General features: G+C 39.4%; 1 protein-coding gene across 2 annotated transcripts in view; it reads right to left on the reverse strand.

Moving 5' to 3' along the window:
* The window catches only part of DYNC2H1 (dynein cytoplasmic 2 heavy chain 1), a 421,699-nt gene that overhangs the window by 53,585 nt on the left and 350,450 nt on the right, over window positions 1-17,664 (reverse strand). For both annotated transcript variants that reach the window (XM_050927645.1, XM_050927637.1), the window contains exons 84-85: window positions 14,091-14,300; window positions 5,750-5,839 (exon numbers count right to left, since the gene is read on the reverse strand). In XM_050927645.1, coding sequence (XP_050783602.1) covers window positions 5,750-5,839; window positions 14,091-14,300 — 300 coding nt within the window. The remainder of the gene's footprint in view (window positions 1-5,749; window positions 5,840-14,090; window positions 14,301-17,664) is intronic.

Raw genomic sequence — 17,664 nt, forward strand, 5'->3', positions numbered from 1 at the left:
AACATTGCTGCAAAAAAGCAACCATGGTGTATTAGCAGGAGTATTGTAAGCAAGACATGAGAAGTAATTCTTCCATTCTACTCAGCACTGATAAGGCCTTAACTGGATTACTGTGTCCAGAACTGGGCAACACACTTTAGGAAAATATAATATTTTTTGAACAAATTGAAGAAAGTATAGTGGACAGCAACAAAAATGATTAAAGGTCTAGAAATCATGAACTTGGAGGAAAGATTTGAAAAAAATGGGCTTGTTTAGTCTGAAGAAGAGAAGACTGACAGGGGACATGATAACTGTCTTCATGTATTTGAAAAGTTGTTCTAAAGAGAAGGGTGATAAATTGTTCTTAACCACTGAGGACACGACAAGAACGACTGAGCTTAAATTGCAGCCAGGGAGATTTAAGTTAGACATTAGGAAAAACTTCCTAACTGTCAGAGTAGTTAAACATTGGAACTCATTACCTAGGGAGGATGTGGAATCTCCATCACTGGAGGCTTTTAAGAACAAGTTAGACAAAGTACCTGTCAGGGCTGGTCTAGATAATACTTAGCCCTGCCTCAGTGCAGAGGACTGGACTGAATGACCTATCAAGGTCTCTTCCAGTCCTACATTTCTAGGATTCTATCTATCTATCTAAAACAGGGGTAGGCAACCTATGGCACAGGTGCCGAAGGCGGCACGCAAACTGATTTTCAGTGGCACTCACACTGCCTGGGTCCAGGCCACTGGTCCGGGGGGCTCTGTATTTTAATCTAATTTTAAATGAAGCTTCTTAAACATTTTGGAACCCTATTAACTTTATATACAACAATAGTTTATTTATATATTATAGACTTCTAGAAAGAGACCTAAAAAGGTTAAAATGTATTACCGGCACGCAAAACCTTAAATTAGAGTGAAAAAATGAAGACTCGGCACACCGCTTCTGAAAGGTTACTGACCCCTGATCTAAAATCTCATACACACACTTTTTAACATGTCCAAGAAAAGGAAGATCCCATACACACACTTTTTAACATGTCCAAGAAAAGGAAGATCCCAAGGTATGTCTGTCTATGCCCTCCTCTAAGGGGATTATTAGCTGTCATTTAAATATAAGAATTGCATTTCTAGCCTGGTTCATTGCAAAGATAACCTAGAAATAGTTAACAGATTACTAGTGTTGAATGCTTGTGACTATGGTTTCTGTATCACCTGCAATCATGGATTAATTCAGTGCAATTTCATCAGGGTAAATTTAACCCACAACACTTATTAAAACTTAAATGACTGCGGATAATAGAAAGAATGTCATCAGTATGGTATCTAGATTACAGCTCTGTCAGGATATTAGTAGATATGGGACAGGAGTCAGTGCAATTTTCTCTGGTTTCTCTGCAGTCATCACTGAAATCTAAGAACGTATCAGTGTGATACTTTTCTTTAGAACTGCGTGACCTAGTTTCACTTAGAAAGCAACCCTGTAAATATGAGATGTGCTGGTTTGATTGAGAAAAAGAGCTAGAGAAATATTGGCCTAGAACACTATACTTAGTATTAGAAAGGTTGTATGGTGACATGACAAAGGTGGGGACAAAAGCCAGTGAAACCATCTGTGTTCTCAGTATAACAATAAACTTCTACTTCTACTCTACGTCCCCTTGTCCAAACTGACTTACCCTCATTTTTCTTGGCCTTAATATTTGTCTCCAAAAAACGTAAGGAAGAACAATTTATGTGCTTTGTAATAGGTATAAAAATATCCCCAGACATTCATACCACAGTTATAAAAGCTTAAGAGATAAAATTCTGATAAGGAACTCAGTTTGATAGCTGGGGAAAGGCTCTTTCACTATTTCCACTTTTAAACTTTGAAAGAGTTTGCTATACTTTTGTTTTCAAAGAAACCTGAATTATTTGAATGGATTATATAAGGTTTCAAGTATTTTCATAATGGTACGAAACTTGTACTCTTCAACTTAATATGTTTACAATTAATTATGGAATGCTAACATTACAATTATTGGGAGAGTTTCAAAAGGGAGTTTCCTTTTATTAAAGAATGTATATACAGTTGCATTTTATTGAGGCGTTTTCAATAAAAGAAATCCTCACAGGAAAGGAAACATTTACTTTGCTTGGTGTCTCTTTGAAGAACTTCTTGCTGAAGCAGCTTTTTCTTGGGAGTATTTTATATTTGATTGTTTAATTGCTGGGGTCACATGTCCTAAAAATATTCATGTACATGCATCCATTGATTTAATGGCACCAGATAGTGTTATGCACTTTTCACAAAGGGTGAATGTAGGCAACCAAATCTAGATTTTCATTTTAAAAAAATCTGGTTGACAACGTTACTTAATTTATGATATTGCTTTTCATCTCCAAGTATCTGAACATAAACTTACGTAGGCATAAAGGGTAGGATTTTCTAAAGCATATAAGATTAAGCAGCACAAGCTCTACTGAACATCAGTGGGGCCTATTCTTCTAAATCCCTTCACCATTTGAGAAAAATCTCTCCCAAAAAGCAATACTTTCTCCATCAGCTACCTCTAGAAGGTGTTTTTCAAAAATGTCCAGCCATACTACAGTTTAAACTAGAAACTGAAACCGCAAGAGGAATTTAACTGGAATTTGGCCAAGATATGATTTATACCTTTAATTTTATGAAGTGTTTATTATAAGTTTGAATAGCAATATAAGGTATATGCAATTATACAACTGTAAATTATACTTTTAGTACTTTTTGTCACAATTTGAGAGAGGCTGAAGCTCAAATAGCTTAGCAGATTCATATACAGTATTAGTAGGTGGCAAAAATATATCAAATATGATACATCAAGTATGAATCAGCAACTAATTCTTATTAAGTTGACATGACATATACAAATAAATGTCTATGGAAATGAACTTTATATATTGATACCGCTATTGATTTCAAGAGTGCTACAATTGGAATCAATGAATGCCCAAGCAGATGTGTCAATTTCTTCATTTGGATCAGTATTATTTCACTTCTCCTCTTGGGATTGTTATTAATAATTTATGCAACAGAACTCAATGTGCTTATTAATGCTTTAGGCAATGCTATCATACACAGAGATACCATAAACAGAGCTCAGTGAAAATCTTTATAATTTTTCATTTTATTTTTTTGGAATTTCATTTCATTTTGTTTTATCCCCTGTGGGAGGGGGCTAGGTCCTGTCCCCAGGAGATGGGAGTCCCTGGATGGGATGCTCAAGAGTAAACCCACCCCGTCCCCATGAGGAGGGCAGGCCCTGAGGATGCAGAGCGTTGGTGAGCAAGTCTGCCCTACACCTCACCCCGCAGGGGTGGTTCCTATACCTCTGGTCTTGGCCTGGCTTCCTGCTCTGGGCATTGTAACCTGGTGCATGGGTTTAGAGTGCAGCTCAACTTTGATCCTGTCATCTTTCTATCATCATGGGGCTACTAGGCCAAATCTGAGCAGCTCTGCAATCCTGTATACCATGTTGCAAAGCCATTCACTAAAATTTGGCCTGGCCACCCCTTTGTTATCACAGAGGAGTTAGGGTTACCATATTTGAACATTCAAAAAAGAGGACACTTTCTGGGGAGTGTTGACTTGACTCACAGTCCAGCTCTGCTCCTCCCCTGCTCGGCCCCAGGTCCCACCCCCTCCCCACTCGGCCCCGCCAGTGCACCCCTACTCACCCCCTGACCCTACCCTAAGAGCCAGAGGGACCTGCTGGGTGTTGAGGTGGGGAGTCCCAGTGGTGCTTATCTGGGGTGGCTCCCGGGAAGCATGTGGCAGGTCCCTCTGGCTCCTAGGGTCGGGTCGCGCGGGGGAGGTGGAGGGCTCTCTGCCCAGTGCTGGCGCCTGCAAGCCCCGCCCCCACAGCTCTAATTGGGCAGGAGGGAGCTGATGCAGCACGTGGAGACCCCCTTTGCCTCTGTGCCTACGGGCTGCCCACACTGCAGGCTCCTGCCGGTGGGCAGGTGCCGGGAGCTGCCCCAGAAAGCGCCGACAGCCCCGGGACTTTGGACTTAGGGCTACCATACGTCCGTATTTTCACGGACGTTTTTAGATATTTAAAAATTCCTCCCGGATGGTGATTTGAGAACTAAAAAGCCAGACATGTCTGGGAAAATACGGACGTATGGTAACCCCAGGAGGAGTTGCAAGGCCAAACCTGAGCAGTGCTGTGACCCCATGTGCCAGGTCACAATGCCTGGAGCAAGAAGCCAGGGTCAGCCCTGCAGGACAGGAGCTGCTGCTGCAGGATGAGTGCATTTCATTAAATTTTATTCATTGCCTTTCTTTTCTTTTGTTTTATTTATTGTTTAGTTTTTTTTCCATGTTACTTCATACTTGAAAAAAGCATGGGGCACTAAATATAAACAATATTGTTAATGACCTACCTATCTTTATGAAGTAGTTGAACAAAAGCAACAATGCCTAAACATGTCGACCATCTAGACAAGAATAATTTATCAAAAAAAACTTATGGAGTATGAGTAATAGTAAACATTCTGCCACAGATTTATACAATATTTCTAAACCGCAAGACAAGACAGGCAATAATTACTGACAGTGGGAAGATGATTTTCTCCATATATATACATAAATATACATAAACATACATACCTATGTACACACACATATATTTCTGTTTTCTTACACTTACAGATTTGAATCTAATTTTTACACTGCTCCTTCTAAATAAATGATATCTCAGTCATCTGCTACCTGAACAGACAACAGTCATATCTGCTTTTCGCATGAGACATGAAAGTGGAGTAATTCATGTTAGCATTTCAGTCTGAAGGCACTTCTCTACAGCCATGTGCCATTTCAAATACATGCTAGACCATATGGTATAGTCCTTCAGAAAACAAATTCTGTAAAGTCATCTCATAACAAACATTAATTCAACAGACTGAAGAACAGCATTTATTGTCCCATTATATTTTTTCCTTGCTGTTTCTTTCAGAGCAAGTAGCACAGAAATTAAAGACAAATTTGCAGGTAAATCATTTAGGAGCACACCCTAGGATAAACAGACGTAATCATCCACTCTATTCCACTGAACAAAACAGTGTGTCTTCAGAAACTCACTGCATTTAAAAAAAAAAAAGATTCTTGGGTTGTGAAATCTATTTCTTGCTTTGATACGATTGTCTAATTTTACTTTTTTATCCTCCTGTCCCAGACTCCTTTCCACCAGCTCATTCACCTAGTTCTCAGCTTATGAAGGAATTTTAATTTGCATTCTAACATAGGAACACCATCTCCAAACATAAAAGTTGACTATTTTTCAAGGATTTGGTAAAACTGTATATCAAACCATACCCTAGTTTCACTGGCAACTATAATGAAGTCTCATAAGGGGCCAACCTTTCTACTCAGTTTTATTTCAGAGAGCATGTCATTTAGAAAAATAACAAGTTCTACAAAGACAATAAGAAAAACAAAGATCTTTCTTCCTTCTCCACAGATCCTGAGTTAAAACTTTGATTGAAATTTAGGGCAAGTTAAAAGTGCTGTAAAAGTGAACAGCAATGTTACTGCACTCTGACAATAGTTTCAGGGTTTAGTGGGACAAAAATTTGAGGTCCTTATGTTGTACCTCCATGTTTATGGTTTTTAACATTTATTTACACACAAGTTCTAAATCTCTCTCAGATAGCAGCTTGGAAAGCCCTACTATAAAGAAGTACACAGTATATTGTGGTATAAATAATAGTAATGTTCTGAAGTTAACCGCATCTTCTACTTTACCTGGATAGCAAGTGCTCGAGCTACAAGCCCTCTGAGATATTGCAAAGGATCTTCTGGACCTTCCCACTTACTCTGCCATGTGAGGGGACACTGAAACAAAAATAGATTAATTGGTTGTGCAATACAATTCAAAACTACAGGTATTACTACTGTTTTAATGCAACTATTCATATTACATTTAATTAGCTGAAGACTGAATGTAGTTTAAAAAGAGAGTGAGTGTCACAATCTGAGCATACAGCTATGAATTCCCAGCTCTAATGCAAACTCCTTACAAAGTGCACAGACACAATGGTGACAGAGGCCATACAGAGCCTCTGTTTAACAGATAAATGTGACTTAACACTAGCATTAGCTTTTTACAGTGAGGACAAAAAACATTAACAGTACCTACTTGACAGGAGTGAGGTTAGTATTAACTAATGCCTGTGAAGTGCTGTGGGTCCTGATTCTGCAAGGTGCTCCCCCTTAATTAAATGGGAGTTGAGGGAACTTGGCATCACAGGAAGTGCTGAGCACTTTGAAGGATCATGCCCTTGAAGATTAAAGGCCAGATTTTCAAAAGAGCTCAGCATCCAGCAGCTCTCATTAAGAACAGCAGCAGCTACTGCATGCTGATGACATTTGAAAGTCTGGCCATTAAAGCATATAAGAAAGGATGACTTCAAAGTGAACTAAACAGTGCTAACTTTCACTGAATAAACTTCATCTTAATACAAATAATAGAAAAACTTTGGGTCAAGAGATTTTGGTAACATTTAAATAGACCAGTAGTCTCCGACACGGTGCCTGTGAGTGCCATGGCGCCCGCCAGGGCATTTATATGTGCCTGCCTAGTGCCCAGCAGGGGAGAGAAGCTGGAGTTCCATGCCTGCTGGGGACAGAGTACTCCAGGGCTGCAGGTTGCGGGCACCAGCTTTCTCTGTCCCTGGCAGGTGCGGGGATGCGGCTTCTCTCCGGCTTCTCCGGGGTTGCAGGCGCTGGTGTTCTTGGACCCCAGCAAGCGCCGGGCACTTCTCTTTGGCTTCGAAGCCAGAGAGAAGACATGGTCCCGCCCCTGCCAGGGACAGAGAACTCCAGGGCTGGGGGCAGCGGTGTTCTCAGTCCCTGGCAGGCACGGGGCTGTGGCTTAAGCCGGAGAGAAGTCGTGGTCCCGCGCCTGCCGGGGACAGAGAACTCCGGGGTTGCAGGCTTCATTCTATGTTAAAGTAAGAATAATAAATACATGTTTTACTTTTTTCAAATAAATAAGATGAAAACTGTTTATGATATTTATTTTGTAAAAACTCCTTAATTTTTCTTACAGGTAGATAAAAAAGAGCAAATTCGCATAGTAAGGTGAAAGAGTAATTGCCGAATAATTTGATTTAATACCTTTTACATGTAATATTATGGTTTTTATCTTAGCGATTCATATATTATGTAACATTAAATATGATGTTTTTCATATTATTTAATGTACAAATACAAAATAAGCCTTGAAAAACTGCTGGCGCCGGCCACACTCTTCTGAAAACATGAATGTGCTACTGGCCACAAAAAGTTTGGGGACCACTGAAATAGACCAACAACAAAAAACAAGACAAAGCAAATAAAGAAGAAAACATTAACTCTGTGGACACTTTTCCTTATGTTTAAAAAGCATGACTTCTGAAACAGAGTTATAAAAAATGGTTATTTGCCCATATTGTAACTGTTGTTCTTCGAGATGTGATTGCACGCATGTATTCCATTCAGGGGTGTATGTGTCTAGCATGCCAGAATCAGAAAGTTTTCTGCAGCAGAACCAGTAGGGGCAGCATATGTGCCCTGCACATTGCTGTGGTTCCTGCCAAGATTATATAAAGGTGGCAATGCCCTAACCTGGCCTCAGATCCTTCACATTGAAACATAGCAGAATGGGATCCAGAGGGGATGGAGGATGGGTCATGAAATACCTCTATGCGACAGCATTTCTAAGAACAACAGATAAAAGGGTTACTTATCTGTTTTATTTCTTCTTCAAGTGGTTGCACAAGTTTGTTCCACTCAGGTGACTCACAAGAGGTACTGTTATGTGGTGGGGCTCAGCGTCTACTTTAACATGGTCTTCCCAAAATTTGAATCTTTGAAGCAGTCGTGGTGGTATAATGATGAGTGAAGGCATAGAGGACCAAGTGGCAGCCCTACAAACATTCAGTATTCAAACATCCTTTAGAAAAGCCACCAACGTAGCATAAGTGTTTACTGAACGAACCAATAGTGCCTGTGGTGTTTGCCATGGTAATACAGGAATTAATCCATTCAGAAACTGTCTGTGCAGTAACTGCTTGACCTCTCATTCTATCAGCATAAAAAAATAAATAGCCAGGGAGAAAGTCTGAAAGGCTCAGTCCTGTGCAGATAAAAGGTTAATGCTTACATTCCATCCAAAGTATGTAGACATTTTTCATCCTTATGTGAGTATGATTTTGGGAATAAAACACGGTAAGTATATTTTCTGGGTCAAATGAATAACTGATACCACTTTGGTTTAGCCCCAGCATCCCACTGCAGGGCAGAAACCCCGAGATCCCCTCTCCTAGTGTGGTAGGTGGAGAATGGGGGATCACTGGGGACTCTGCAAGCTGCACTTTAACTGTAAAAGAGCAGAATGTGGCTCGCAAGCCACAGTTTGGCCACCCCGGCTTATGGCATTCCTGCCATGAGAACTGAAGTTCACCCACTCTTCTGGCCTGGTACTGCTTCAACTTGAGGATCACCTATGGGATAAGCACAGTAGGGAAAAATGCATACACGAGACTTGGTCCCCACCACAGAAGAAATTCATTGGTAAACCTGGAATATGACCTAATTAAGAACAGAATTGACAGCATATTGTAATAGGTGTTGCATTTTCTTCTCCTCTTTTCAAGTCTGTATCTTCTAATTTTTCAAAATCATCAAAAAGTTCCAGAACGGTGATGTTTTCATAGCATAGTCTGCCATCCTTAGTTTCAATGCAGCTCAGTTCTTTTCTTGTCTTCTTTATTTGTCTCTTAGTTTTTTGTGGTATGACGAATCTTTGTTATTCTTTCTGGTTTCACATTCTTTGATTTCATCACATCATAACTACGTACAACCTGCTTTCCCCCCCATGACGGGTTGCTCTACTTACCACTGGATGGGCCACCTTTGGTGATTCTGGGGATTAGCTTGGTCAGGCCATCATTCCATCCCGGGATTATGTCCCGTCAGTTTTTCCCCTGCAGTCCTACTCTCTCTCTCTCAGGAGCTGCAGCTTTCCTCTTTGTGACTCAGGCCTGGTCCACACTACAGCGTTAAATCGATTTAAACAGCATTAAATCGATTTAACGCTGTACCCGTCCACACTACAAGGCACTTAAAATCGATTTTAAGGGCTCTTAAAATCGATTTCTGTACTCCTGGTCAACGAGAGGAGTAACCCTAAAATTGATATTACTATATCGATTTAGGGTTAGTGTGGACGGAAATCGAAGTTATTGGTCTCATTCTTTTACTGAGCTACCCAGAGTGCACCGCTCCAGAAATCGATGGTAGCCTGGGACCATGGACGCACACCACCGAAGTAATGTGCCCTAGTGTGGACGTGTAAAATCGATTTTATAAAACCTGTTTTATAAAATCTATTTTATTAATTTCGATTTTACTCTGTAGTGTGGACGTGGCCTCAGCCCTCTGGCCAGGTCACTATTGTAGTTTTCTATCCTGAGGGAGTGTATCAAGGTTCCTGCTCTCCAGAAGTCTCTCAGGCAGCCTTCTGCTTCACTGCCATAGTACCACTCCCACAGTGGCTAGCAGGGGAACCTGGACCTACCCTCTACTTCGGTTCTAGCTCAGAGACCGTCTACACAACAGATAAGGTCCATTCCTTGCAACTTGCTGCCTTTCCTTGAGCTGCTTCCATGCCTCCTGGCCTTCCCCACTCCTCTGGCGAATCTCCTCACTCCCTCCTCCCAGGGAGTAACTTTAGACATCTCTGCAGCCACCCAGACACAGTTCCCTTTTCCCAGGGAGTGACTGCAGACTGCTTCCCTGAAGCCCCTTCTGTTTCCAATCTCCTGTCTTTTGTAGAAGCCCTGTCTGTCCCTCACAGGTGAACCTCTCTCTAATTAGCTGCCTCCAACCTAAAACTCTGCCATTTTCAGCTTAATTAGCTGACTGGAACCACCTGGCCCAAGTCAGCTCTTGTAGGGCCAGTGTGGGGACCACACCCTATCACATCCCCATACCCAATCTTCATGAGTTTTAAAACATATATACTCTTTAATTACACAACTGAACATAAAGGTGAGGAAAGGGTCTCAGGTAGTTAGCTTAGCCAGTGCAGAAACATCAACAGCTAGTCAGCTCAGTACTTAAGTTGGGGAACCGACTGTTTCTAGTTTTCCTTATAATTTTTTCTACACTATGTTCTTTATTACTGTCCTGATTTTATGCTTTTAAAATCAAGCTACTTGCAAATAAAAGTAGCAAGATCTAAATGTTAGACACCTACAATTCTGAATGTGAGACCAATGCAACTTTCCTGTGTTAGTATGGTATGTTGACTATTTGTGAATGCTCACTATTTATCCAACAGATAACAGGCATTATGCAGCTGTTACAGTAGAGTATATTAACATACACAGGTTTATATTTCAAAAAAGAGTCATTTTAAAAACCTTATGGAGTGAAAATTCTTCTCTATCTGTTTTGGCACATGTACTAAGTCCCTATACTTTACAGTTCTCTTTACAAAACAAGATACTATCTATCACAGAAAAAACTGAGGAAAAGAAAGAAAATTGGGATGTCTATGTATAGAAATTGAACCTATTTAACTATACTAGTTTCTAAATCAATGTAGTTAAATAAGTGCAAACCCTGTGTGGGAATTGGTTTAAAGTTTACCTTATAATGACATCCCTTAATTCACAAACAAACCAAACAGTTTCAAAACATTGAGGAAAGTGAACTGTCAGTTGATCTAAATAAACCACTCAACCTATCCTAAATCCATCCTGGATTATTTGTGTTGACGAAGACTGTTGGGAGCACAGAACCTCCAAAAGAAGACAGAAAGTAACCGTTACCACCATAAAGTTCCCAAAATGTCTTGTGGAAAAGACAGACTAAATTATGTCCCATGGTCTGACAATCCATGCTCAACTGGCACTGAGGTAGTGATATTCCAATATGTGCATTTGGGGAGACAGATACAGCAGGCTATGAGCCAAAGTAGTCTTGGGGGTTTGGGTTTGGAACAGATGGGTCCTAGGGTATTTAAGCCTGGAATAGAGTTTATGTTCTGTTTAATACTTCTGATCATAAAACCAAATCTCAGAAAGGGGGTAATGTCCAACTTATACAAAGCATGCGTTGCCTTTTGTTAGAGTAGAGCATGGACTCCCCCAATGTACAGGAATTTATTTCACCAAACAGTAATTCTAAATATTCTGAATATTAATAGATTGTATATTGTAATGCAAAATGCCTGACAAAGTTGGCTGAAGTTTGTACTGAGCATTAGAAATTGCTCTAGACTAAAAAAAAATTTAAAAATATATGATGCGTTAATACATTCATCTTACTGCTTACTGCTTACTGCTAAGGCAATGCAAGCCTTATTTGGTTTGAGTTGCACTAATCTGGCAACAAGTGCCAATATATAGAGAGAACTGTTGTGTTTACCACTGTGAAACAGCCAAAAAATAGAGAAAAGAGGCAGCATTTTATACCAAAACATATTTTCTAGGATATCCTATTATCAAAATTATTTCCAATATGCTTCAGTTGTAAATGCAAGTTTCACTAAAAGGGGTGTGATGCTGTATGACTGAAATATGACCATTTATATCATTAATATTGTCACTGTTAGACAACTGCAACAAAATTTGTACAAAGTATATCATGTAAGGTGTTAACAGAAGAGATATGATTTTCTAAATAAAATTATCCTTTTTAAATCAATGTATTATAACTGTAGCTGAAGTTATGAATATTGGCTATAGTCTGTATCCCAAATGTGTTTGTTTCTAGAGTAACACTCACCATGTAAAATCTACAGTGAAGCCAGACAGCTTTGTATTGATGGTCCATGAAAGGCAACTGACTCTCACAGTGGTCCACAGAAGAAACTCATTCTGCCCAAGATGGCTCTTCCTGCAGACATCTTGGCCTGCAAGTGGCCAATGGCTGCCTCTGGGAGTCAGCAAGCCATGTAAGGGCATGTGATTTGCTCATGTGACTGTGCACTCCATCTTGTGCCTGTAACTTTCCACAAATTGACTGCGAGCTTTGTTTGGGACAGTAAAATTCCATCCACATGGCAGAGGACATAAAAGACCCTTGAATCATCTCCATGTTGCCTCTTTCCTGCTCAGATTCTCTAGACTATGGACTTACAACTAAAAGGAGCATTCAAATCTATGAACTGAGGACCTTCCAAGCTTTTGGAAGTTACCAAAGACTTTAGAAGCCAATAGTCTGTAACCGCTGATACAAACCTGAGATAAGAACTTTGCAATTATTGTATGTATATGATCTAGTAACCATTTTAATGATCTTATTTTCTCTTATAAATAAACCTTTAGATTTTAGTTACTAACAGATTGGCAGCAGCGTGATTATTGAATAAGATCTAAGTTATACATTGACCTGGCTATACGGCTGATCTCTTAAAATCAGAAGAACCCTTTGTTTAATAAAATTCATTTTCAATAACCACTCATCATAAAGTCTAGTGTCTATATGGTGAAATACATACTGGACTGCCTAAGGAGACTGCATTTTTGACTTCTTATAAACCAGTACGATGAGACAGAAGTTTACTTTTGTTACTGGCTTGATATAGCTAATCACAGAATAACCACCAGCCTGGGGTGAGTCTGCCCTAATTCTCAGCAGTTTGACCTGCATCTGGCATCCTCAGCTGTGACCCACTGAGGCATGTTGACCGAGGGAATAACATGAATGATTTAGCTTGTGAGATTTAATGGGATTTGAGTTGGAAATGCTATTCCAGGATCATTAATTCTACCAGCTCTGTATATCCTTCATAAAGAAAGTTCAGCTAATGTGCATAATATGCTCAGAAGCCCCCACTTATTGTTAAAGCCAACTTTTTTTTTTAGTTTTCATTCTGAAAAGCCACAGGCCACGTCTACACTACAGCATAAAATCGAAATTATTAAAACTGGTTTTATAAAACTGGTTTTATAAAATCGATTTTACGCGTCCACACTAGGGCACATTAATTCGGTGGTGTGCGTCCATGGTCCTAGGCTACCATCAATTTCCGGAGCGGTGCACTCTGGGTAGCTCAGTAAAAGAATGAGACCAATAACTTCAATTTCTGTCCACACTAACCCTAAATCGATATAGTAATATCGATTTTAGGGTTACTCCTCTCGTTGGGGAGGAGTACAGAAATCGATTTTAAGAACCCTTAAAATCGATTGAAAGTGCCTTGTAGTGTGGACGGGTACAGCGTTAAATCGATTTAACGCTGTTTAAATCGATTTAACGCTGTAGTGTGGACCAGGCCACAGTTAAGTTTAAGCCTTTAGATGGTAACAACATTTGGTGCTAAAACCCTGAATCAGTTTTGAACTATAACTGACCATAAGGTGACAGGCGACAAAGACTCCTGTGGCACCTTACAGACTAACAGACATATTGGAGAATGAGCTTTCGTGGATGAATACCCACTTTGTCAGATGCATGTGGTGGAAATTTCCAGAGGCAGGTATAAATACGCAGGCGAGAATCAGTCTAGATATAACGAGGTTAGTTCAACCAGGGAGGATGAGCTCCTCTTCTAGCAGCTGAGGTGTGAACACTAAGGGAGGAGAAACTGCTTTTGTAGTTGGCAAGCCATTCACAGTCTTTGTTTAATCCTGAGCTGATGGTGTCAAATTTGCAGATGAACTGAAGCTCAGCAGTTTCTCTTTGGAGTCTGGTCCTGAAGTTTTTTTGCTGCAGGATGGCTACCTTTAAATCTGCTATTGTGTGTCCAGGGAGGTTGAAGTGTTCTCTTACAGGTTTTTGTATATTGCCATTCCTAATATCTGACTTTTGTCCATTTATCCTTTTACGTAGGGATTGTCCAGTTTGGCTGATATACATAGCAGAGCGGCATTGCTGGCACATGATGGCGTATGGGTTCCCTATTTGACTAGGAATCCCCTGAAGCATCTAATCTACTCTTGTGACAATTTTAAACAAACAAACCAAACAAAAGGTGAAATGTATATAAGTGTCTGAATTTAGATGACTTTTGTTCAATGTCATAGTTACAGAATAAGGATTTATAATGGTTAGTTAAATGTATAATTTCTTTTTTCAAATATTAGCTTACCTTCTGGTTTAATAAAGCACTCGCTAGACTCTGTACTTCAGAACTCAATAGTGAGGTGCCTCTGATGACTTTACTGAGAGCTGCAAGTGAATGATGGACACTTTGCACTAGGAGAATGGCATTGAATTGTTCAAGAATAATGAATGATAAGATTGGGGATCCTTGTTGCTCAGTAGGAGGAGACACCTTCTGATGAATCAGGTTGGAGTTCTACAAGAAGAATGCAGAATGCTTAATTAATAACTCAAAGTGACAACTATATTATACTACATATTGTTTTCTTTATACTCTCATTCATGATCATTTACTATTTGTAGTATAGCAGTCCATAGTAGCATTGTGCTAGGTGTTGCACAAACACAATAGTAAGAACAGTCCCTGCACTGAAGAGCTTACAATCTAAACAGACAAGGAAGACAAAGAGTGGAAAGAGAAACAGACGCATAAAATAACTTGCCTAAAGTTACAGCAGGTCAGTGGCCAAGCCAGGCATACAACTTAAGTCTCCTGACTCCAAGTCCAAGATCCTATCAGCTGGACTTTTGTGTCTTTTTAATGTGAGACGGGATGTACAGGACATATATTCCACTGTGTATATACAGTCCTATTAATATTTTTCTCCATTCTTTTTCTGTGTCACTGTATCTTTATTTTTAATAATATGATGAAAGGTTTTACCATAGAGATTCTTTATGACAATGTTAAAGTGGAAGCACTAATTAGGAATGGAATATGGACTCCGTGTTTAAAAATAAAGGGCTGGCATCTGTGTGGTGGGGGTCGGGTCAGGGCAGGGGGCTGGAGGGGATATGCCCCTATTTCACCAACCCCTTCCCCAAGGCCCTGCCCCTGCTTCTTCTCTGCCTCCGCCGGGAGCAGTGAGCACACTGACTCTGCTCCTTCGTGACTCCCTCCTTCGCAAGAGCCATCAGCTGATCGGCCGGCAGGGAGGGAGGGACGGAGAGGGGGAGAAGGTGCAGGAACCCAGCACACTACGGAAAGAGGCAGGGGAGCCGGCAGGACCAAACTTTTGCCCCTTGCCCCTGCCCCCATGTGTGGGGGAGAGCAGAGGGCAGGAAAGAGCAGGCCAGGCCGGGCAGGATTTTTAATGACACGCTGCTGCCTGCCGAGACTCCAGCAGGCAGCAGCGTGCCATTAAAAATCGGCTCGTGTGCCGTCTTTGGCACGCATGCCACAGGTTGCCGACCCCTGTGTTATACCTTTCTCTGTTAAACTGAAGATCCTATTATTAAATACTTTTCCCCATGTAGATACTGATAGACTGTAATAAAGGTACCCCTTCTCTTTGTTACCCTCTCTTTGTTAAACTAAATAGATTGAACTCCTTGAGTCTATTAGCTAAAGTGAAGTTAATTAAACTAGGCTGATTTACACAAGCTGAGGATTAGGCCCAAACTCTTACATCTTACGAAAGTGGAACTTTCAGCCATGCCTTTCACATAGCTAAGAAGTGGTACTGGTATCAATTGTCCCTTCATTGTAAGAAAAACTTCTTGGGGAGGGTGTTAAGCAAGCAACAAAGGAATTAAAACTAGGAGGGATAAAATTAAGATGGGGGAACATATCTTTATAAATACATTTTCATATAACAGGTAAATAAAATAAAGGTATTGCTATTAAATATTGCCAGTCTATTTCTTAGTACAGTGCTGTAAATATACTTAACAGTATTTAACTGTATGTTGGGGAAAGAAAGGGTACAGGCTGGGCTGATAGGTACTGATTCTCAGCCTTGAAGATGTGTTCGAGATAATCATGGTATTAAATATGACATAAGTTGGGGGAAGCTTGGATCTGAGTTTTTGGGTTTGGATTATTTTAACTATAGAAGCCACTTGCAAAGTTTAGGTCTGTTTTCAGAATTTGAGTATCCTCAAAATTCTCTGGTATTTGCAGTTGGGATTTTGATGTAGATCTATCTCCAAAGATCATGTTTGGCCTTGAATTATCAGAGTCAAAAAATTCCGCTTCTGTGAGGAAAGTGAGAAAATTGAAATTCAAATAGGCTACAGTAAGAGAATTATACTGTGTAAATCTGTAATACAGATTTTACTAAAACAAGGTTTTAATGCTCTAGTTTTAAAGCAACTAATTACCTCTTCAATAATGAATGTTCTTAACTTTTCATAACCCTGCAAATCACTTTTAAGTAAAGTCATTAACAGACAATTAACAGACAATTCTGACATAATTTTCTAAGGATCTTGACTGTTTAAAAATGATTCATTGCAATCATATTACTAATAGATAATGAAATAGAAAATAGAACCAGCAAGAATAAAAGGCTCTACTTAAACCATTACTGTATATCAATCAGAATTTATCATTCAATATGTAGGCATGGAATAAGATCAGACATTTAACTAACTGGTATAGTGTGTGATAGCTCTAGAGGATGTATTCTGATTTTCACTGTGCTTGGGCACTAAAATAAGGAAATACAATTAGGTTTATTGAGTTCTCAAGATCAGTTATATACCATATGAAAAAGTGGTTTTCCTTTTCAGTATATTTACTGCTTGATTTCAGAAGATATATCAATCTTGCTATAATTACAACTCTAATGAATAATAATATTTTATTTTTATCTTAAACAGTTTCAGTTTTATAGTTTATCCTGTGCTATGATGCATACAATCTACCTACTATATTATGCTGAAATATTTGTAGTGCTGTGTTTTATGGAACAAGGCACAAACTAAGTTACATTTCCAAGTACTTATCTCTTTCCTAGAAAATGAAAAAGTACACAAACTAAATTTTATTTCACACTGACCTTCCCTATGAAACACTGAAGGAGAGCTAATATTCTGGTATTAGTTCTTCACAACTTAAATGTAAAATGTGTGAAAACTCTTAGAGGTATTCATGTTTTCAAATACCCATTTATCTTTATTTCACACTTTTGTTTTCAGTTTATTTTAGAGCTATTCACAATTCACATTTATTCATCACTTGACTTATTAGCTTGAGGGATATTACCAGTTTGTAAATATTATTGTACATGCAGATTATTACCCAATGCATATTTCTAAAGCAAATATTCTGAGATAACCAACTCAACTCATAACAATATACAGTAACAATATACTGTACTGAATCTTAAACATGGGATGAATAAACTTTATAAAATATTTTCAATAAGCCACATATACCTCAAAATCACCATTTTGCTAATTTGCAAAATATTTTTCTTCATATCATCATTTCCCATTGATTTCCTAAAGGTAAAAAATTAGAGAAGTACCCACTGTGAAAATGAATAGAGGCCCTGGCTTTGTTTAAGTTAGATCAAATCAACTTCTAAATCCCTCCCGTGGCATTCTGCTTTGCAGTCCCGGTGACTGTCGACTTTTGTATTTCATCTGTGCCCACAAGCACTAAAAGTCCAACATGATCCTTGAATGTCACTGATCTCAAGCTCACAATGCAACTAAAGGATCTGTATGGCCATGGCTGGCAAAAGAATAAAGGGACATGGAATCATGGTTGCCAACAAATTAAAAGTCTTCAACAGACAATTAAATAATGTTGATTCTTGATGAGAAATCTG

Source organism: Gopherus flavomarginatus, chromosome 1 (assembly GCF_025201925.1).
Source record: "Gopherus flavomarginatus isolate rGopFla2 chromosome 1, rGopFla2.mat.asm, whole genome shotgun sequence".
In the NCBI taxonomy this organism is placed as follows: Eukaryota; Metazoa; Chordata; order Testudines; family Testudinidae; genus Gopherus; species Gopherus flavomarginatus.